The following is a 24,075-nucleotide window of genomic DNA, read 5'->3' on the forward strand; positions in this document are numbered from 1 at the left end:
TTCAGCTCTTTATCTTACAGCTTTACATTTCAAGTTAAAAACAAAACAAAAACAGGATCTGTTATGGTTTTACATTCATTTCCTGGACTAACTGACTGTAAAGGTACACTGGATTTATAATGTTATCTCAAGAGAGTCTGAGGTGTTTGGTTGGAATTGTTGCTCTACTGGGAATTTTAATGGGAAAAATCTCTGGGATTCATGGAAAAGAGACTGTTCATATAGACGGATCCCACAGACGGGAAAAACAAGAATCTCTGAGCGGGTGAGTCTTACACACACACATCCAAACTAATGCTGCTTTTATTAGCGCAAGGATGTGGGATGTTCTTCAGAGAATTCTTCTGTTGCTTTGTCACAGGTTTCTCTGTAGCTACATTTATAATGCAGTTTGATCATCATTGTTTTTTGCAGACCTAATGTGTGTGGATCTCGCCTGCAGTCCTACTGCTGTCCAGGCTGGAAGACTCTGCCCAGGGGGAACCAGTGTGTTGTGCGTAAGTCACAACCAGATGTTCCTCACACTAACTGTCTCTAGGTTCAACGGGTATGCTTTGGACTTTATTGCCTTATGCTTTAGATTTATTCTGATAAAGAAATTCTAGGAAGTATCTAATGAATTAAAGCTTAGGTGTTTCAATTATATTCTAGGGCTTGGCACAAATGGCAATAGTTGTTCTTTATTGTACACCTTTAATCCCACAACTGTATCATTACTGTCCACACTGCAAAGAGTGAAATTAACCGACAAAGTGTTGCGGTTGAGATAATTAAGTGATGAATTGATAATTGAGCATTAGATGAACACCTGCAGTTTAAAAGCAGACTCATGAACAGCAAGATCAGGGGGGAAAAGAGGAGACGAGCAGAAACACAAGAACTACAAAAGTATTTCCAGCCACAGCCTTAGATGAAATCAGCTGAAGAGTGAAGACATAAGAAGACATTCGATCTTTCAAGATCTCAGCAGAGGATGATTAAGCAATTAATAAAAACATTACCAGATTTGCTTATTATTGACCAGTTTGGCTTTATTTCTGTCATACTTCCACAGAATTTCTTACAGTTAATCAAGTAAAGAAAGTTAAGACAGTACTGTGTTCCTTTGCTCAGACACTTGAGGTGAACTGACATCCACTAAAAACACCAGCTGATTCAACACTTTGAGATTTTAAAGAGCCTTTAAACACTCAAGTTTCTTTATTCCAGTGACATTTTCTGTTAATACTGCCACATGTTCTTTACCGCAGCTATGTGCAGGAACGGCTGTGGTGATGGTTTCTGCTCCAGACCCAACATGTGCACATGTCCTGGTGGCCAAATAGCCCCAACCTGTCCCACTAAATCATGTATGTTTTATACATTATGTGTTCTATCATACACATATTTATTTTATACTGCATATTTAACCAATTTCTATTCAAACTAGGATTTGGAAGACAAAGAAATACTGTTATACTATAGAAAATGCAGTGAAGTACATGGCATGTAAATAGTCCTAATCAGTCATAACATGAACAACTTCCTCTCTCATTTCTTGCTATAGCCCGACAATGCAATATCAGATGTATGAATGGAGGGGTGTGTGAAGGTGACCATTGCCAGTGTCCAAAGGGATACACAGGAAGCTTTTGTGGACAGCGTGAGTATACATTGTGTATGTGGACTGTGTTTTTGAGATACTTGATGCTTTCCAAACTACATTGTAAACATTTTTTGTTGGTTTAACTTAAAAAAGTAAGTAACCTGGTTGCCTTCAAATTTTGAGTTTATTGAAATTAAAAATTTAAGTTGATACAATAAAGGAAATTGGTTTAATAAGTAGAAACTAAAAATATTATTGTATCTAAACCACATAAAAAGATTGATAAATCATGAAAATAGCATAATTTGTCATGTGAAACATCATTTGTCATGCTTCATCACAAAAAAACCCACACACACACACAATTACCCAATATGCTTACAAAATCTTTTAATATTTTAATAAAGGTTGTCGAATCTCAAAAAATGTTCGTTGTATTAACTCAAATGTTTAATTTCAATAAACTCAACATTTTAAGGCATCCAGGTAACTTAGTTTTTTAAATATTTTTTTGAAGTGTGCACATATCAAAGACTCAACATGTTTTCACTTATTCCTGTCCATCAAAAGAGTCTACTAAAAATGTGCAGCATCTGAGCCCATCATTGACTTCACCAGAATATTGGACTATGATGAACCCTTGGTATTTTTTACACTTCCTGTTGTTTTTGTGTTTATGAGTTTTAACATGTGTAGTCTCCCTGCAAAGTCTTATGCACCCACTGCTGTTTTGAGTATTCTTGTTCTTTTCTCATCCTTGTCTGTCCTTTGTATGCTGTGTAGTTTGCCCTTTAAATACTATTTGCACTTGGATCATACCTTTTTTCAGTAGTCTTGGACAGTCTCAATCTCACCTTTACAAATCTCCCTATTTAGTCTTTTATTGAATACTGTATCCATCGTCCACCGCCATATGTTTGACAGGGGGGACCTTTTTTCTGGGGGGGGAGCTCAGCCCCCCCTCCAAGTAGTGATGTCCATTTATAAATAATTTGTCACTGTCTGCATTCGCTTAAAATAGTTACAAATACAAATACTTACAAATAGTTGTAAAATGTGGGCTATAGGCTAATGTTTTGTTACGCACTTGATTATAGATAAATAAGCTCTCTTTATACACATTGTTTTGTGTGTGTAACTTCACCCATATGCAGCAGCGATACTGTAGAATTACTGTAGTAATTTAGTTTATTTAAAGGTCCTATGACATTTTTATTTTATGATGTTTTTCAACATTAATATGAGTTCCCCTAGCCTGAATATTGTCCCCAAGTGGCTAGAAATTTTGATCGGTGTAAAATGAGTTCAGGCTGTCTTTCTCTGCCTTTGAGAAAATGAGAGTTCAGACGAGCTGATCTTGAATTCTCCTGTTATGACGTCATACCAGGAAAGGTTACCTCCTCTTCCTCTGCTTTGCCTGCCCAGAGAATTAGTAGAAAATGGATTTAGTTTATCAGTCGCAATGTCAGCAGCACAGGCTTTATGGATTCAACAGCACCGCCACAAACAGCGAGTAACAGTGTTCAATAATGCCTGATCTGGGATCAGTGAGTTCTGATGTTTAGCTAATCTTTCAAGTTCACACAGAATTTCTTTCCAAATCGTTTAATACTGTCAGTCCCGCCACCGCTTGATGCATCAGTGAATCAAGCCAGTGACTAAAACCTTCAACTTCACGTCATTTCTGTTAGCAGCATGAAACAAATCTGTTATTTAAATGATTAAACTACAGCAAGCAATCAAAGAATACAAAGAACAGAAATAATGTTTGGATCGGTCAATCACACGTTTATCTGCAGTGCACACTTGTCCAAACTGCCGTTTGAATGACGCTGCTCATTATGCTCAACCGAAGCTCTTACTGTATTCATGTCGATGTCGTGTTTGTTGTTAGTTGTGATGAAAGCATTTTGTGAGAGAAATAACGTTGCAAAGTACACTTATTCAGAGCTCAGATACAAACAAAATAAACTTGCGTTCTCAAAAACTCGGTACAATAACACTTTCTCAGCAATCTTTCCCCAGCTCTGTCTCTCTCTCGACTGGCAGCGCTGCAGCTGCTCCTGCTCTTGCCTGACTAAACAACACCCCATACGCACGTAATCTCATTTCAAATTCAAAGATGTCAGCCAATCACAACAGTGGGTGTTTTCAAACCATACTAAAAATATAAGTACACCCCAGGAAACATTATAAAATAATTAAACAATGCCATGGGACCTATAAACATACTGGTAGTTAAAATATAACTTGATGACTAATTAAATAATTTCTTTGAACACATCCACATATGCAATCTTTGATCATATTCTGAATTAGTAAGTCATTATAATGCAGCCAAAGGTAAATTATTACCAACCCAATGAAAGAACCGTTCATTAGCGACTATCAGAGAGACAGTGTTTCACCACAGATAAGAGATACCCGAGATACCCAAGAAAAGATACAGGTAAAATAAAATATTTAATTTTAGTCATGTTCATTTATAGCGAGAAATAATATTATTCTATCTAATTGTCCACTGTTGCTTATACAGTATTATATGGTTGTTTTTAAACAATAAATGAAACAATCATGACTATATAAAGTCCACTAACAGAGAACAAATGTAGGCTACAAAATAACATGTAAAATAAAAGGTTTAGTTTTGCTTTATAAATCGAGCATGCATGGTCATATTACAGATACATACACTTTCTTAAATTGATTTATTTTTTATTATTTTTTTACATTTTTTTTATCAATTTGTTTTGTGTAATATAGTGTTAACTGTCAAGTTTGCAGATGCAGAAAAGTGCCTGAATATTAAAAGTGTGTTATGTTATCACTGCTCAATATTACACAATATATACTTGTCAAATAAATAAATGATCTTGAAATCATTGCACCAACGTATAACGTGACGTATAGAGATTGCAGAGTGATACAGTACATGGCCAAATAAAAATTACTTTCAATAATTTGGAAAATAGGTTACAGGGTCAGTTCACCCCAAATGAAAATAAAACCACCCTTATACCTAACCTGTATGTTTTTCCAAAAAACTGTTTGAATGTCGGTAACCAAAGTGTTTGAGTGTTTCTGTGTTGAGTGTTTCTGTGTTGAGTGTTTCTTCAATTTCAGTGTTTCTACGTATGTTCAACGTAAGAAAGTTATATTTGGAATGAAACTGCCTATTTAACTACCTATTTAACTACATTTAAAGGGTTATTAATTCCGAAAATGTAAAATGTTAACCTGTGCCCCCTAAACGCACAAGTGGCCCCTGCCTGGCCACCCCAGTTATTGTGGTCTAGAATCACCACTGATATTGTCATTGATATCATCTGATTCTCATGGCACTTTCCTGAATGAACTAAAGATTCTTCTCATGCTTCTACTATAAGCTGTTCCCAACCCTGGTCCTGTAGTACCTGAACAATTTAACCACCCTGTCTCCTTTGAAAGATACACCCAATTCAAGTTGAACAGCCTCTAATAATGAGCTAGTGAGTTGAATCAAGTGTGTTAGATGGACGCTAGACATATTGTGGCTTAATTATTGCAATTCCCTCCTCGCTGGACAACCTTCTCCTTCCTTATTTCCTCTGCTAAAGATTGTTTTGTTTTAATTCCCTATAAATTGACACAAAGGGCTTCCAGGTCCTGCTAGAGTTCAGTTCAGTGATATTCCCATTTTGACCAAATCAGCCAACCACTTAGTCCTTGCTCCTCAGTCGTGAAACAGTCATCAACAAGTCGCATTCCAACAATGCTTCAGTATTCCTGTTTTCAATCAAGTTTGATTTGAAACAAAGACAGCACATTTGCCTGCACTACAAACATATTGTACGTGTTTTGATTATATTCTGGAGAAAGAACCCCATCTAAGTGTTTGTAGTTTGCAGTTACATCCTATTAGTTAACAACTGATTTGAGGACTTAAAGGGTTAGTTCACCCAAAAATGAAATTGATGTCCTTAATGACTCACCATCTTTTCATTTTTCGTTCTTCTTCGGAACACAGTTTAAAATATTTTATATTTAGTCCGAGAGCATATGGAAGTACATGCACACTATACTGTCCATGTCCAGAAAGGGAAAAAAAATCATCATCAAAGTAGTCCATATGTGACATCAATTAGTTATCTAGAATCTCTTGAAGCATCGAAAATACATTTGGTCTATAAAAATGAATAATTTTTGGTCCAAAAATCACTAAAACTACGACTTTATTCAGCTTTGTCTTCTCTTCCGTGTTTATTTTCAGTCCTCAAATAAAGATTCAAACGGTTATGAAGCAGCGTATTGATTCATGATTCGGATTGCGTGTCAAACTGCTGAAATCAAGTGACACTGGCGATCCGAATAATGAATCAATCCGCTGATTCACAACCGTTTGAATCTTTATTTGAGGATTGAAAGCCAAACCGGAAGAGAAGACAATGCTGAATAAAGTCATAGTTTTTGTGATTTTTGGACCAAAATGTATTTTCGATCAAGAGATTCTAATTAACTAACTGATGTCCCATATGATGTCTAACTTTGATGTTTTTATTACCTTTCTAGACATGGACAGTATACTGTGCATACACTTCCATACGCTCTAGGACTAAATATAAAATATCTTAAACTGTGTTCAGAAGATGAACGGAGGTCTTATGGGTGTGGAACGACATTAGGGTGAGTCATTAATTACATAAATTTAATTTTTGGGTGAACTAACCCTTTAATAAAATAGTCTATCTCCATAGACTGAGGTTATATTTCTCAATGGAATGCATATAACAACCATGTTTGAAAGCATCTCCAGGTGTCCTGCCCTGTCATAAACTCGAGCTCCTATAATCAGCATAGACCTCTGCAGGTTATCTATCTTCCCCAGGGTTCCAGCAGATGTAAATCATCCAGAGAAGCAGTATTTTCTGTAGGAGTTCAAGGCTTTGCTCATAGACAATAGAGGGCAGGCCAAAGCTCTTGGCTCATCTGTTTGGCATTCAGTTAGCATCGAAAGTCTTTTTGATTCTGATTTTAAAGCCTTGGGCCTTTTTCAAAGGTTTTGAAATGCAAGATTAGCAACAATAACCTGTCTGGACATTAACTGTGTTACACTATATAAAAAAAAAATTTGCAGGTCTCCAATTGAACATTTTCTAGTGACTGATCACATCTGAATTTTTCAGTTGGACAAATTGAATTTCTGTGAATTTAATTCACAAAAAATACAATTTGGCCAACTAAAAAAATTATATGTGATCAGAAAATGTAACTATTAACTAATTTTCAATTGATTATTAAATTATTCAATTGACCTGATTATTTTTTTTACAGTGTAACAGCCGTCGCTAGTAAGCCAGTCATAATCACTGCTCAGTTATCTTGAAGCATCCTAGACTTTTAGATTAAAATGATTTAAATGTTTTTCACATTGGACATGTAGAACTAATACCTGACCTAACAGAATTTATCCCGTGCAATATATCGGCTTTTATGTGAAAAATGTGTGTGACCTGTAGTTCTTTGATCCTTAAGAGGATCAGCCTATGATTTGTTATATTCAGATGCATATGAAATGTCTTTCATATGCATCTGAATATTACAAATCTTTTACCACAAAGTAGTGCCACTATTGTAACAGTGATTTAATGCATGTGATTTTGTTTCAGCTGACTGTGAAAAGACCTGTAAGAATGGTGGACACTGCATTGGACCTAACCGCTGCGCGTGTGTATACGGCTTTACTGGGCCGCAGTGTGAGAGGGGTAAGAATATCTAATCACAAAGCTATGACTATTACTTTCAACAACATATTTGTGCATGCACACTCTAATGTTGTCAATTTAACACATTAATTTAGGGCAATGTATACAAAAATCAATAGACACAATTAATGATAACCCACCCCTGATATACATAAATTCTGCAGTAAGGAATGTTAGATTCCTTTTTATGTTAGATTTGTGAAGATTAGTAAATGCATCATGAACATTAATCTTACAGCATTTATTAATATCACCTAATGATAGTTTCTACATACTGATACATTTCAATTCTAAATATGTCATTTTCAAATGTCTATGGGCAAGTTTTCACTGAAAAGGAGAACTGGCACCCTGACTAAGCCTGGTTTCTCACAATGTTTTTTTTTCTTCTCCATTTTGGCCCTAAAGGAGTTTTGGTTCCTTGCCACCGTCGCCTTTGGCTTGTTCAGTTAGTGACATTTAAATTTCAACTATATTAACGATCTACCCGCATTAACACTATATGATAACTGAAATTAGCTGGATAACATCACTTTGTCTGAATGACTAAAGAAACATTATCAGCAAAATGGTAAATAACTGTACATTTCTTGTCTATTACCACCAATTTCTACTTATACCAACGAAGGAAATAAGCACAGTTATAACAGAAAAATATGTGGAAGAACGTTGCTATAGTGTGATTGTATTGCAATATTGTATTGTATTGCAATAGGTAGCACATTAGTGATAATACCAAATCAAAACTTATCACATCATTTGTAATTGAATGGTTTAATGACAATATCTGATTATGGTTACACTTAAAATAGTTACAAAATAGATGTATGAGGGGATAAAAACGTACCATTAATTGTAACATCTTTTTTCGAAACATCTTTTTTATCCCTTCCTTGACCATGTGACTGAAACCCAAAGTGAGACATTCAAACTGACCAATCAAGATAATTACAACTTCCCCCACTGTATTAAAGGTGTGACGATTCATAGACCCTCAACTGATGCTTTTCCTCTGTCAAGTCAAGCCAAGTCACCTTTATTTATAGAGCGCTTTTTACAATGCCGATTGTTTCAAAGCAACAGGAAAATAATGCAACAGAATTTGATTTGGCTGTACAGCCGCTCTGGTGAAAACGGTGATGTTATCCAGCTAATTTTAATTTTCATATAGTTGGTGCAGGCAGGTCAATAATATAGTTAAAATATAAGTGTCCCAAACTAAACAAGTCAAAAGCCGAAGGCGACGGTGGCAAAGACACTGTCTGTCAGGCCAGTGCGAGCCAGGGCTTTTAATGGGCTGGGCTAATAGCTTCGGGTCTGTAGCCCAGAGCCAAAAACCATGCTCATGTCGAATGTCAGGCCAGAAGCTCCACGTCACTAAAACCCACCTCTTTGGAACAACGTTGCACAAACCCATCATTTCACCAACAAATTGAAATCTTATCAGAAAACTATTTAGAAAGAAATCATTGGTAATGTCAACTAGCGAGATCGCAAAACGAGCATGATAAAAGCGGCCCATTGTTTGCATTTCTGTTGTTTAATTAAATATTTAAATCCTAAGTGTCAATGTTTTATCACAGGTTTACAACAACAAGTGATAAACCGATTAGGAATAACATTATGACCTAATATTGTGTTGTTCCCCCTTTTGTTGTCAAAACAGCACTGACATGTTGAGGTATGGACTCCATTAGATCCCTGAAGGTGTGCTGTGGTATCTGGCACCAAGATATTAGCAGCAGATCTTTTACGTTCTGTAAGTTGTGAGATGGGCCCTCTATGGACCTGACTTGTTTGTTCAGCACATCCCACAGATGCCCAATTGATTGGATTGAGTTCTGGGGAATTTAGAGGCCAAGACAACAGCTCAAAAGTGTTGATGTGCTCCTCAAACCATTCCTGAACCATTTTTGCTTTGTGGCAGGGCACATTATACTGCTAAAAGAGGCCACAGCCAACAGGGAATACCGTTTCCATGAAAGGGTGTACATGGTCTGCAGCAATGCTTAGGTAGGTGATATTTGTCAAAGTAACATCCACATGGATGGCAGGACCTAAGATTTCCCTGTAGTACATTGCCAAAAGCATCCCACTGCCTCCACCGGCTTGCCTTCATCCTATAGTGCACCATGGTGCCATGTGTTCCCTAGGTAGGCAATGCACACGTACCTGGCCAACCACATGATGTAAAAGAAAACGTGATTTCTCAGACCAGGCCACCTTCTTCCATTGCTCCGTGGTCCAGTTCTGATACTCACATGCCCACTTTTGGCACTTTCGGCAGTGGACGGGTCAGCATAGGCACCCTGTCCCTGACAGGTCTGTGGCTATGCAGCCCCATACACAACAAACTGTGATACACTGTGTATTCTGACACTTTTCTATCATAACCAGCATTAACTTCTTAAACGATTTTAGCTACAGTAACTCATCTGTTTGATCGCACCAAACAGGCCAGCCTTTGCTCCCCTCATGCATCAATGACCCTGTTGCCGGTTCACCACTGTTCTCTGCTTGGACCACTTTTTATAGATACTGACCACTGCAGACCGGGAACACTGCAGGCTTGGATGTTTTTACTGTTCCTTACACTTCAACTTTGAGGACAAAATGTTTACTTGATGCCTAATATAGCCCACCCACTAACAAGTGCCGTGATGAAGAGATAATCAGTGTTATACATGTCACCTGTCAGTGGTCATAATGTTATGGCTGGTTGGTGTGTATTTATCATAATGAATTAATTTGTGTCAAGATTGCACATTATTCATAAAGAAACAAAGTGGTATTTACCATTATTTCACACAAGAAAGAGGATAGACATACTTATTCAGTCGCTTCTCTTTGTTTATTTGTAGTCACAGGACAGTATGTTACATCTGTCACATTCTCTCAGCGTGGTACAGACAGATGGCAAGGAGAAGAAGATCAAGTCAAACAAACTTTATTAATACAAAGAAAACCCAGACCAAACTCAGAACTAACATTAACGAGAACCAACAAGAGAAGACTGAAACACAGGCAGATATATACTGGGAGAAAACAAAGAGAACTAATTAGGCAACAGCTGAACACAATGACTAATCCGATTAGAAACCATGGTAACAAATAAACGAGCCAACTCAGGTAGGGTGAAAACAGAAAACCAAGTCCAAACACCATGAACTGTTACAGCACGCCCCCTCCTGGAAGGCGTGACCTCACGCTGTAGGAGACGGTCGAGGAGGAGGTGGTTCAGGAGGTGGACGAAGAGTAGGTGAAGAGCTGGCAAAAGGCAGACAGGCAGACAACCAGAACCAGGGAGGAGATGGTAGGAATGGCCAGGGAGGAACAGGAGGCGATGGTAGCCAATGAGATGGTTTAAGTGGGTGGAGACCAGATGAAAACCAGATGTCCAGCCCAGGTAGCACCCCATGGCGGCTTTGCCAGAGGGAGGAGCCATGGTGGTACAGCATACAACGCAGCCATAGAGATGGACAACGGGGACGTTGCAGATGGGGAAAGAGTCCTCGGCGCAGACGGAGGGTTGATGGATCTGTGCAACACTGTGAGCATCGGAGGCCGCGACGGAGTTGTCCCGACAACTCCCTGGAGACCCTGAGGGCTACGGTGGAACCGGCGTGACTGAGGACTAACTAGTTGCCTGAGGGAGGGCGGAGCCAGACTAAGCCATAGGGGTGGAGAGCCTGAGCGTAGCGGCAGGCACGCAAGTCCATGGCGAAAGGCTGGTGATGTCCGACCCGGGCGAAGCTGACAGGTCGAAGGAGCCCCGTGATGGCGCAAGCCTGATGGTCAACGGTGCAGCTGAGGGAGAGAGGAGTGGCAGTGGAGGAGCTAGGACAACGGGCTGAGGTGGTGTGGTGGAGACAGCAGCGGAGCCAGGGAATTCCTTAGGCCAGTCAAGGATGGCTCATTGGAAGCCCTAGGTGAATCCCTGACACAGTGAGGAGGTGAAGGGTGAACAACAGGGCAGACAGGAGATGACGAAGACTGGGCTGAAACTAGAAGTGGTGGTGGAAGGGGGAGGGAGGGTGGGACAAACGTATCTATCTCCAGTCCAGTATGCACTCACACAATGTGGCGAGGTCGTGGGTAGGGAACTCCTCTATTCCCTCGAACTCCACTAATCTCTCCTCTGTCACAGGCTTGCAAGCCAGATCCAATGACATTGGCTGTTGCTCCGTGTCACAGGGTGTTGGGCTGGGTTTATTGTGGTAGATGCGGGTGCTGTTGTGAATTGGGGATACACACATTCCAGACAGTGGAGAATGGCTTCCCTCCAGGTTCCCTCTGTCATGTCTGGTAAGTCACAAGGCTGGTAGTAATTAGCCCCAATCCAGAATAATGATTTAAGAGTCCCGTCATCAAAAGCGGTCCTTTGCGCTAGTGTGCAAAAATGATAAGAATAGTCCTAGTCTTAAGAATAGTGAACTAAGAATAGTGGACTAAGGCAGTGAACATTACTGCACTATCGATTTTATGAGGTTGGTTCTTCTGTCACGTTCTCTCAGCGTGGTACAGACAGAAGGCAAGAAGAAGAAGATCAAGTCAAACAAACTTTATTAATACAAAGAAAACCCAGACCAAACATTAACGAGAACCAATAAGAGAAGACTGAAACAGGCAGATATGAACTGGAAGAAACCCGAGAACTAATTAGGCAAAAGCTGAACTCAATGACTTATCCAATAAGAAACCATGGTAACCAATAAACGAGCCAAATCAGGTAGGGTGAAAACAGAAAACCAAGTCCAAACACCATGAACTGTTACAACATCACATTAATTTATTTTAAGCTCCTGAAAAAACATGACATTGCAGAGCTAAATATGGATATCAGACAGTCCGGTATAAAGAGGCGAGACTTATCCTAACTTACATTATTTACCATGTTTACTATAGGAATGGTTAGCGTGCATAGTCTTTTACATCGCATATAAATGTTTCTGCCTTATATGGTGGTCAAAATCCACATCAAATCACAAATAGCAGTTATTTCAAACTGTCGCTGCTCTCTGAAAATACGTTTTGAACTGGACTGCTTTGGACCAAGGTGTTTGAATTTGATTTGCCACGTTTGTGTTTTGTGGATTAATTGCTAAGTTTCTCCATCAATTTGTGCCTGCACGTTGATATCTGTGTGACACACACACACACACACACACACACACACACACACACACACACACACACACACACACACACACACACACACACACACACACACACACACACACACACACGCACTGCTGCTGCTTCCAGTAGGTGCGTTTACATGGAGCACTGTAATCACTTTAAAAGTCCAATCCAATCCGAAAATGCTCCATATAAACACCTCAATTGGAATAAAAATGTCCAAAGAGAATTCAATTGTAATGGGTTTGAGGGGGGGTGGGATAAACCTTTTCATGAACTGATCAAACGAAAAATTCCACCATGTAGTAAACGACCTGACCTGATTACTTTTGAGTGTACGTCCTTCTGTGGCGTGATATACAGCGCATGTTTCCACAACTTAAGGGTGCACACAGCACTCACACCAGACAATGTTGACAAGAGAGGAAAGGTCTTAAACTCAGGACAGATAACTCGAGATTCAATTGCAAGTGCAAAATCCTTTATTAAGGATAAACTTGGGATGTTCAAAGAAAAGATCAGAAAAGGCTTGAGTACTTTTACCTGAATACACAGGTTCCCCATCTATGAGAAGCAGCAGGGGAGGAACCGGGCCAGGTGGGTTAATGGATGAACCAAAAAACAGGTTTAATTTTGGATGCATGAAGTACCAGATTAATTCACCTGTACACCGGAGAAAGTTTGAGGCGAACTGCCACTGGACTAAGGATGTTAGTGCCAGTAAACAGGCCTATACATTTAGGAGCAAGCTTATTACAAACAGTGCGGAGAGGAATGTTCTGGGTAAAAAGCCATACTTTTTGACCAACAACGTATTCGGGAGGCTTTGACCAGTGGCAATCAGCCTGGGCCTTAGTGTGCTCCTGAGAGAGCCGTTCTAGCCTTCCTCCAAGTGCGACAACACCTCTAAACAAAGTTGTGGGCAGAGGGAACCGAGTTGTGGGCAGACTTCGAACTCCAAGCTCGGAAAAACAGGTGGCTGGTACTCTAAGCTACCTTCAAACGGGGCTAGGTCCATGGACGATACTGGTAATGTGTTATGAGTGTACTCAACCCAAGAGAACTGATGAATCCAGGAGGAAGGATTCTGAGAAACCAAACATTGCAGCGCTCGTTCTTGGTTGGCCTTCTCAGTTTGAACGATGCTCTGAGGATGATAACCAGAGGAAAGACTGACATTCGCCCCCAGTAAACGACAAACTCCCTCCAAAATCTGAACAAGAATTGGGGTCCCCTGTCTGAGACCACATCCTTCAGGAGGCCATGAATGCGAAAAACATGATCAATGACAGCAACCATAGAAGGTAATTTGGGCAGGAAAATGAAATTAGCCTCTTTCGAACTGATCCACCATGGATCAATCACTGTGTTGCCCTGGAAGGGTGGGAGGGCAATAACTAAATCTAGTGCAATATGGGTCCAGGGTCTCGAAGGGACAGACAACGGCTGCAGAAATCTTGCTGGAGTCGATTGGAAGTCTTACCAACCGTGCAAACTGAAGAGGCCAAAACAAAACCATGAATGTCTCGAGCCATAGAAGGCCACCAGAATCGTTGCTTCACCAAATAACTGGTATAACCCCTGGACGACAATCCATTTTGAAAGCATGTCCCCAAAGGATAACATCGGACTGTAAGTTCTCATGCACAAAAAGACAACCCGGTGGACAACCGGGCAGATGTGTTGCCCCTTGTAAGGCATTAAGGACTAAGGCGCATGGGTGCATCTCACTGTCCACAGGGTAACGCTGAAAGACCACCGTGCAAGGCAGGGGACAGGGGACCCCACTTCTGATGAGTCAACCTCCACCACAAACTGACATGAGGAATCACCAGAATCAGAGCTGAAATGAAGAAACTTTTTAGGTTGGAAAACTATCAGCACTAACCTGAATGTCACCCTGGTGTGGGATAATCCAATAAATTGCGGATTAAAATTGGCAAACCCCAGAAATTTTTGCAGGGCCTTACGTCTGATTCTGGAGTTGGCAAATTCACCACAGTCTGAATCTTGCATTGCAGAGGTCTTACGTTGTAAAAAAGGAGGTTCCCTGCAACCACCAAGCTGAAGACATCAGTGGCAAAGGATATGTATGCTTTGCTGTGATGTTATTCAGCCCTTGATAGTCAATGCAAGGTCACAGAGAACCAACCTTCTTCCCCATGAAAAAGAACCCTGCACCCGTAGGAGAGGAGTAAGGGTGGATGATCTTGGCTGCCAAAGAATTTTAAATATATTTCTCTATGTCCTCCCTTTACGGAACGGAAAGCGATTATAACCTGCCCTTAGGCGGAGACGTACCTGGCAATAACTCTATGGCACAGTCATTGGGATGATGTGGAGAAAGAGAAGCAGCTTGAGGCTTACTGAACACTTACTGTCATGTCTAGGCGCAGGTCCACCATCTGGTCAATACCTGGATCCGGCTGACTGCAGTAATCCTCGGGATAAACAGAGACAAACATTAGCGTAGACACCATATTTCTTATGATGTAATGAGTACATCAGAAGACACTGCAAGGAACACAGTGTGAGCAACAGGAACGATTCGACAATGAACGAACAAACACAGAGACGATATATAGCAGCACTGATGAGCCGCAGCTGCAGCTGATCGCTAATCAGCGATTGTTGGTTGCCCAGCAACATACGTGACTGCCACAGACACACACAAAGAAAACAGGACACAGGAAATTCCACAGACCTGCGAACCGTGACAAATGTTGGAATAATGACAAAGACATAACCTGACTTCACCATCTCATCTTGACAGCTTTTGTAATAAATAGATTTTATAAAGCCGTATAAGTACTCATGAATGTTGAGAATTGCTATGGCAACCGGGAACACATTCCAGCTACTGGAGAGGACAGCATCAACATTTATGATGCAGCAGACAAACTGTGTGCACATGTCACAAAATTAGGTAACACTTTATTTTGATAGTCCACTTTAGACATTCTACTAACTATTAAGTAACTTTGCAACTACATGTCAACTAACTGTCATTTAGAGTATTAGTAGACTGTCTGATTAATATTTATTAAAACTTTATTTTGTTAGTCCCCCAACAGACATTCTACTGAATATACAGGTCCTTCTCAAAAAATTAGGGTAAGACACAGAAATAAATTTCTGAACGAATAGGCTGTTCCCAGAGTGCTGTATCAAGGCACCTCAGTGGGAAGTCTGTGGGAAGGAAAAAGTGTGGCAAAAAACGCTGCACAATGAGAAGAGGTGACCAGACCCTGAGGAAGATTGTGGAGAAGGACCGATTCCAGACCTTGGGGACCTGTGGAAGCAGTGGACTGAGTCTGGAGTAGAAACATCCAGAGCCACTGTGCACAGGCGTGTGCAGGAAATGGGCTAAAGGTGCTACATTCCCCAGGTCAAGCCACTTTTGGGCTACAGAGAAGCAGCACTGGACTATTGCTCAGTGGTCCAAAGTACTTTTTTCGGATGAAAGCAATTTTTGCATGTCATTTGGAAATCAAGGTGCCAGAGTCTGGAGGAAGACTGGGGAGAAGGAAATGCCAAAATGCCTGAAGTCCTGTGTCAAGTACCCACAGTCAATGATGGTCTTGGTTGCCATGTCAGCTGCTGGTGTTGGGCCACTGTGTTTTATCAAGGGCAAGGTCAATGCAGCTAGCTATCAGGAGATTTTAGAGCACTTTAATGCTTCCATCTGCTGAAAAGCTTTATAGAGATAAAGATTTTGTTTTTCAGCACCACCTGGCACCTGCTCACAGTGCCAAAACCACTGGTAAATGGTTTACTGACCATGGTATTAGAGAATCTGTGGGATATTGTGAAGAGAAAGTTGAGACGCAAGACCCAACACTCTGGATGAGCTTAAGGCCGCTATCGAAGCATCCTGGGCCTCTATAACACCTCAGCAGTGCCACAGGCTGATTTACTCCATGCCACGCCGCATTGAAGCAGTCATTTCTGCAAAAGGATTCCCGACCAAGTATTGAGTGCATAACTGAACATAATTATTTGAAGGTTGACTTTTTTTGTATTAAAAACACTTTTCTTTTATTGGTCGGATGAAATATGCTAATTTTTTGAGATTGAGAATTTTGGGTTTTCATGAGCTGTATGCCAAAATCATCAGTATTAAAACAATAAAATACCTGAAATATTTCTGTTGGTGTGCAATGATTCTAAAATATATAAAAGTTTAATTTATATCATTACATTATGAAAAATAATGAACTTTATCACAATATGCTAATTTTGTGAGAAGGACCTGTAAGTAACTTGGCAACTACAATTCAACTTATTCTACTAACCCGAACCCTAACACCTAACCATAACCTACCAGTCTACTGACAGTCTACTAATACTCTAATGTAAAGATGGCTACTGACTGTCCTCAGACCTCTCAGATAATAAAGCATGTTTTTTGAAGGCTTTTAAAGTGTCTGTCTCACAGCATACACTTATTTTACTTGTATGTGTGTGTCCTTTTGACACACAAAATATGTTTAAAATAAGTTTCATATGAAACATTATTCTGAGCAACACTGAATTGTCACCCTAGCTGCAACTGGAAAACTTATTCATGCTAAGAAAAGAGAAAACTAGGACAAAGGTAGTTTTTTTCAGGATGTGTAGGAGTTGGCACAGGGGCTGGTGGTAAATGAAAGCTCATGGATGTGTAATGCAGAGCACATGTCAAGCTGCACAGGACAGTTCAGACCACCTGGATCATCCTCTCTCCAGACGGCTTTCATGTGCTGCTGCTTTACTGAGACTCTTTTAAACGACATTATATAAAACATGTTTTTGTAGAGAAAGGATCTATATAGGTCATTAAAAATCTTCAGGACATTGTAAAACAATCAGTCTGCTAATTCTAAATGCACAATTGTTTTGTGTTCATGTTATAGTTATGCCCCCCCCTTTTTTTTTTTGTTCAACAAAAATCAACTTAAAGGGTTAGTTCACCCTTTCAGAAAATGAAAATTCTTTCAATAATTACTTACCCTTATGTCGTTCAACACCCCTAATACCTCCGCTCATCTTCGGAGCACAAATGAAGATATTTTTGTTGAAATCCGATGGCTCAGAAAGGCTTTCATTGACTCTAATGTAATTTACTCTCTTAAGACCCATAAAAGGCACTAAAGACATTGTTAAAAAAAGTCCATCTCACTACAGTGACTCTACAATAATTTTATAAAGCGACAAGAATAGTTTTTGTGCACAAAAAAACCTATGAACGGTGATGAATCAGCATATCGCTTCAGGAGTTGGATTGCCAATGTCACGTGATTTCAGCAGTTTGGCAGTTTGACACGTCGAATACGCTGATTCATTATGGCTCATAACTTTGTTTTGAAATCGGCCCATCACTATATAAGTTGCTATTTCGTTTTTTTTGCACACTTAAACTATTCTCATCGCTTCATAAAATTATTGTAGAACCCCTTTAGTGAGACGACATCTTTAGTGCCTTTTATGGGTCTTGAGAGAGGAAATGTCATTGGTGTCAATGAAGGCCTGTCTGAGCCATCGGAGTTCAACAAAAATATCTTCATTTGTGTTCCGAAGATGAACAGAGGTCTTATGGGTGTTGAACGACATTAGGGAAAGTAATTAATGACATATTTTTTTATTTTTTGGGTGAACTAACCCTTTAAGAAAAATACAGTCTACTATCTCCACCATTGCATTCATCGGATGGAATAATCGTCCCATTATTTGCAATGGATAAGGAATTATTTCTTGCTTAAAAAACACCTATTTTTTAGGATCATTAAGATCATTAAAATATAATCAGCTGCATTTTCTTAATGCTGTCTATTGAATCATAATTTGTATAGGAGCACATACACGCATGTACAATACTCTTCTAGATTCTGTCATTAAAAGAAAGAAAAAAATGTTTTGACCAATAATCTTACTTGCCTGGTGAATGACATGTGATCATTTGTTCTTTTGTCTTGTTCTTCAGATTCTGATTATCATGATTTTGTTTTTTACTGATATATCAGATTACAGAACAGGCCCATGCTTCATCCAGGTCCTCAACAGGAAGTGTGCAGGTCAGAGCAGTGGATTTGTGTGCAGTAAAACGCTGTGCTGTGCCACGGTGGGTCAAGCATGGGGTCATCAGTGTGAGCTGTGCCCACCTCTCAGCTCGTCCTGCAGCAAAGGGTTCACCCCAAATACCCGCACAGGAGCCTGCCAAGGTCAGCACTGATTTTATTATATTATTAAAGTGTGTTTATGTACTAGGGGTTGCACAGCCTAATCGACTTTAATGCTCTGCCACGGCGCTTTAAGGGGATAGTTAACCCAAAAATTAAAATTCTGTCATAATTTTCTTACCATCAAGTTGTTCCAAACCCATATGAATTTCTGTCTTCTTCTGAACACAAAAGAAGATTTTTGGAAGAATGTGTGTAACTAAGCAGATCTCGGCAGCCATTGGCTACCATAGTATTTTTTTCCCACTATGGTAGACAATGGCTGCTGAGATCTTCTTCCAAATATCGTCCTTTGTTTTCAGCGGAAGAAAGAAATTCATGCAGATTAAACTGAAATGATGAAAATAAACTGTATATAATTATAATAATTATGTATATAACTGTAATAATCTTGTGTTCAGCACTGTGTCGTATGCCATAGCTATGCACAAGGCAACCCATGTTCAAGTCTTAGCTTATTTAGCTTATGAGTTCAGGCTTATTGGTTCATTAATGATGTCATCAGCGACTAGTTGACATCGACATAAAAAAAAGTTCAACCCCTATGTAGCAAAGTTCGTTATGATAATGAAGGAAGAAGACAGGCGTTGGCTTTGACTGGGACTCGCTCTCTTTATTCAGTCTTTTCAAAAATAATAAACACACGCTCCGTGTGGTAACTCAGGTTCTCCACGATATGGATCACTCCTTTTCACAATCAGTCTCTTAGATATCACTGTTTCTCCAGGTTGTGTACGCAAGTCCCAGTCCAACTCTCTCTCTCAACTCTCTCCCGGCCAGGGCTTAAATGCGCTCTCTCCACGCCAATCACTGCAATCAGAAACAGGTCTTCATCATCTGTGCTTGACCTACTTACCTGCCGCTCAGCTCTGAGCTGCAGACACCCCCCCACCCCCCACCCCCACCCGGATATTGTGTTTCATAATCCACTAGGACTAAAGCAAAGCGATGTCCGCGGGTTGACCGCTCTAAAGGCCCGATGAGGTCCATACCAACTCTTTCGAAGGGGACCTGCATCAACGGAAGGGGGCACAATGGTGCTTTTGGTTGGGCCGGTGGGTTTACCAACTGACATTCACGACAAGACGCACACCACCGGCGTACATTCTCGTGAATGCCCGGCCAAAAGAATCGGGTCATGAGGCGGTTTAGTGTCGCTGTTTGCCCTAAATGCCATTGGATTGTAATGAGCCGCCTGGAAAAGCATTTCCCGACAGCTTTTCAGAACTAACAACTGGCTTGTATTCTGCTTTGTCTGGGCATCTTGGGTCACCCGATACAACCTTTAACAGAGTAAAATAAGGAAAGGTGAGTGGTTGATCAGGACGGAGGAGATGGCTGTCGATGACACAGTCCTGATTAAACGCATTTTTGAACGTTTCATCCTGGGACTGTTCCAAGGGAAATTCATCGCGCTCCGAAAACACTGGCATTTCCGAAGCGCTCTGTTCCCCCAGATCAGTGCCCAGTGGTGTCGGCTCGACCTCCCACACCTGTGCAACCGCCACCTTCCCTTTCTCTTTTTTTCCCCAAGAGGCATCCACACACAAACATCCCGATAATTTATTAAAATCTGGCCAATTGGTCCCCAAAATCAGTGGATGCCGGAGGTGCTGGTTAACGGCAACCTCAACTCTATGTTTTTGACCCCGGAATAGAATTTCCACCAGCACTAAAGGGTATTCCATCACCTCCCCGTGCACACACCTCACCATAACCAGACAGCACTTATCCCATGCCCCGGGCTGAATCAGGCTTTGGTGTATGGAGGTCTGGTTACAACCTGAATCCACCAAAGCTTGATAAGTTTCCTCGACGTCACTCCCATCGGCCATCAACCACTTGCGACATGAGTCCCGGAGCTGGTGCGCGGAGACGAAGGGTCGACCGAACTTGTCCAGGGTGAGGGTCCGGAACCGCTGTCTATGCTGCTCTGGGGTCTGGCCGGCCCTCTGGAGGATGGCGCGCTTCAGGTCGTCGTAGACCAGGAGATTCTGGACTGGCAGTTGGTGGGCAGCTACTTGTGCCTGTCCGGACAGTAGAGGCAGCAGCCGCATTGGCCAGTCAGCTTTGGGCCATTCCCGATACCCGGCGAAGGTCGATATATAGTCGATGATATATAGTCAAAGGTCTGTCTTTGGGGAAAGGCCCGAATCTCCCGGTCCATCCAGCAACAGCTTGCGGTCTTCATGCTGGGCCGTGAGGAGAGCTTCGAACCGTTTCTGTTGTTCCTCCCTCACGGCCAACAGGTCCTGGTAATGCTCTTGGTGAAGACCGGCGAGCGATTGGACGATGTCGGCAAGTGGTGTCTTCGGCGGAGTTTGCATGGCGGCGTTTCGGCACCAGTGAAGCAAAGTTGGTTATGATAATGAAGGAAAAAGACAGGGGTCGGCTTTGACTGGGACTCGCTCTCTTTATTCAGTCTTTTCAAAAATAATAAACACACGTTCCGTGTGGTAACTCAGGTTCTCCACGATATGGATCGCTCCTTTTCACAATCAGTCTCTTAGATATCACTCAGTTTCTCCAGGTTGTGTACGCAAGTCCCAGTCCAACTCTCTCTCTCGACTCTCTCCCGGCCGTGGCTTAAATGCGCTCTCTCCACGCAAATCAGTGCAATCAGAAACAGGTGTTCTTCATCTGTGCTTGACCTACTTACCTGCCGCTCAGCTCTGAGCTCTCGCTCCCGCTGCAGACCTCGCAGAACCACGCCTCCCTCGCCACACCCTATAATTTACAGTAATGTATCAATGTCAATTGCTTTGTAAAAGTACTTTATGCATTTACTTTAAGAATTGAATTTTGGGGATCTTTAAAATGTTTTTACTTACAGTTATTAATTTAGTGTGTGTGTGTGTGTGTGTGATTAATCCTACCGAAACAGGAATATGAAAATGGCAGGTTGAAAAGGTATATGTTTTTGGAAATTATTTGTGGTGTTGGTACCTCAGAAATCACATTTTGGGCCCTATACAACCGGTGCAAGTGTTTTTTTTGCTAGTTTCATCCTGACGCATCAAGCCACATTGTTTAAATAGCAAATGCATTTGCGCCCATTTGTGCAGCCATGGTCTGAAAACAAGGGGTGTCCTGGCACAATGCGTTGGTGCGTTGATTTTTTGAGGCAACTAAAATAGACTGTGCCATTGACCAACTGAAACCTGGTCTAAAGTCAATAGCGCAGTATTTTTGTGTTATTTGAAGGGCATGTTAATAATATGCACCTATACGTGGGTGCACAACATGCCTACACTCTACTATTACACACACAGGGACGTGCAGCAGCACACAAACATGTCAAATATTAAAAATAAAAGGATTACAAATGTAAAAGGTAGTTTATGTTATTGTGTGTACCCAATGCCTAAAAAAAATGATAAAAATGCCTACATGTCATAATGGATAGTGATTGCATGTATCATAATTACCTATTTGCAGTAATGACAAATTAAATTGGCTACTTATTTAACCAATTGTGGTAATTTAATACACACATGTATTTAAACACTCATCAGGTTGAGGGTGTTTATATTCGCCATGAATATAGCAATCTGCCATGGTGCAAGCGAACTGGCTTTTAAAGGGAATTGGAGATGAGACTCTGATTGGTTTATTGCATGTTATACCCAAAACACCCATTACTCATTAAGGCCATGTCCACACTAATACGTTTTCATTTGAAAACGTATATTTTTCTCTCCGTTTTGGCCTTCCGTCCACACTGAGACAGCGTTTTAAGTCAATGAAAACGTACTGTTTTGAAAACGCTCTCCAAAGCGGATACATTTGAAAAGGCCGTCTTCGCGCCGTAGTGTGGACTGTGAAAATGGTGGCTTTTTAATACGATGACGCATTTTTAGCCATGTGATGCAGTCATATGACCAATTCAGCCAAGATGGTGAATGACATTGTACAGCAGTTGTTTTGTATGCTTTCTGTTTTGACAGCCTTGTTAAATATTAATGTCAGTTTGTACATACTGTTAAAAAACTACGACATTGCCACAAAATGTCAAAGAGTAAATAAACGAGTAAGTTAGCGGAAATTACGCAAGTTGAAGCATCTTGGATTAGCTTATGCGCAGTACGGGCATGTAAGCGTTTTCAGACGTTTCAATGTAGATAAACATTTTTTGGAAAACGATTGAAAATGATAGTGTGGACACAGAGCGTTTTTAGACGAAAACTCCATTTTTCCCATCATTAAACTAGCAAAAGTAGATTCACTTGCGACACATGTTGTCTGTAGACCGAACACGATGCCTTGGTGAGTTAGACGCTGATTGACTCTGTCCTGTATAAATGTAAGTTCTAATTAGACTGTTACCTGCTTTGTACCAAAGACTTTGCTTTCAAAATGACTATTGTAATCAGGGCTTGACATTAAAGGGATAGTTCAGCCAAAAATGAAAATGTTGTCATCAATTATTCAGCCTCATGTCTTTACTTACATATGAACTTTAATGACATCCCATTCTTAATCCCTAAGGGTTAATATGGAGTTGGACCACCCTATAACAGCTTCAACTCTTCTGGGAAGGCTTTCCACTAGGTTTAGGAGTGTGTTTATGGGAATCTGTGACCATTTTTCTAGAAAAGTATTTTTGAAGTCAGGCACTGATGTTGGACGAGAAGGCCTGGCTCAATGCTTTCCAGTCTTCAACTGTCTAATTTTGTTGAGCTTGTGCCAATTGTAGCCTCTTTTTCCCATTTGTAGTGGAGATGATGAGTGGTACCCGGTGGGGTCTTCTGCTGTTGTAGTCCATCCGCCTCAAGGTTGTGAGTGTTGTGGCTTTACAAATGCTTTTCTGCATACCTCGGTTGTAAAGAGTGGTTATTTCAGTCAAAGTTGCTCTTTCTATCAGCTTTAATCAGTCAGCCCATTCTCCCTTGACCTCTAGCATCAACCATTTTTGTCCACAGGACTGCCGCATACTGGATGTTTTTCCCTTTTTACACCATTCTTTGTAAACCCTAGAAATGGTTGTGCGTGAAAATCCCAGTAATTGAGCAGATTGTGAAATAGTCAGACCAGCCTGTCTGGCACCAACAACCATGCCATGCTCAAAATTGCTTAAATCTTAACTTATTTTGATGAGTTAAAACAGTGTAAAAACCCATGTTGTCATAACTTGTAGAACATTTTTTTTTACAGTGTAGTTGAGATATTAATAATGATGTCTCTACAGTAGTGAGCAAATCACCTTTTGAAATAATCTTGGCATCTCAAAAACAGTTATCGATTAAATTGTTACACCACAAGGTGGCAACAAGTGACTGTTAAAAATATGTATTTGTCATTGAATAATTAAGTTATTATATTATATATATATATATATATATATATATATATATATATATATATATATATATATATATATATATATATATAT

The 24,075-nt window shown here is 40.5% G+C and overlaps 1 protein-coding gene across 1 annotated transcript in view; it reads left to right on the plus strand.

Moving 5' to 3' along the window:
* LOC137061869 (fibrillin-2) overlaps nt 1-24,075 on the plus strand; it is a 148,188-nt gene continuing 124,113 nt past the window's right edge. The window contains exons 1-6 of the mRNA XM_067432487.1: nt 1-265; nt 415-497; nt 1,251-1,349; nt 1,547-1,642; nt 7,231-7,326; nt 18,468-18,665. Coding sequence (XP_067288588.1) covers nt 120-265; nt 415-497; nt 1,251-1,349; nt 1,547-1,642; nt 7,231-7,326; nt 18,468-18,665 — 718 coding nt within the window. The 5' untranslated portion in view covers nt 1-119. The remainder of the gene's footprint in view (nt 266-414; nt 498-1,250; nt 1,350-1,546; nt 1,643-7,230; nt 7,327-18,467; nt 18,666-24,075) is intronic.

This window comes from Pseudorasbora parva, chromosome 23 (genome assembly GCF_024679245.1).
Source record: "Pseudorasbora parva isolate DD20220531a chromosome 23, ASM2467924v1, whole genome shotgun sequence".
Classification (NCBI taxonomy): Eukaryota; Metazoa; Chordata; class Actinopteri; order Cypriniformes; family Gobionidae; genus Pseudorasbora; species Pseudorasbora parva.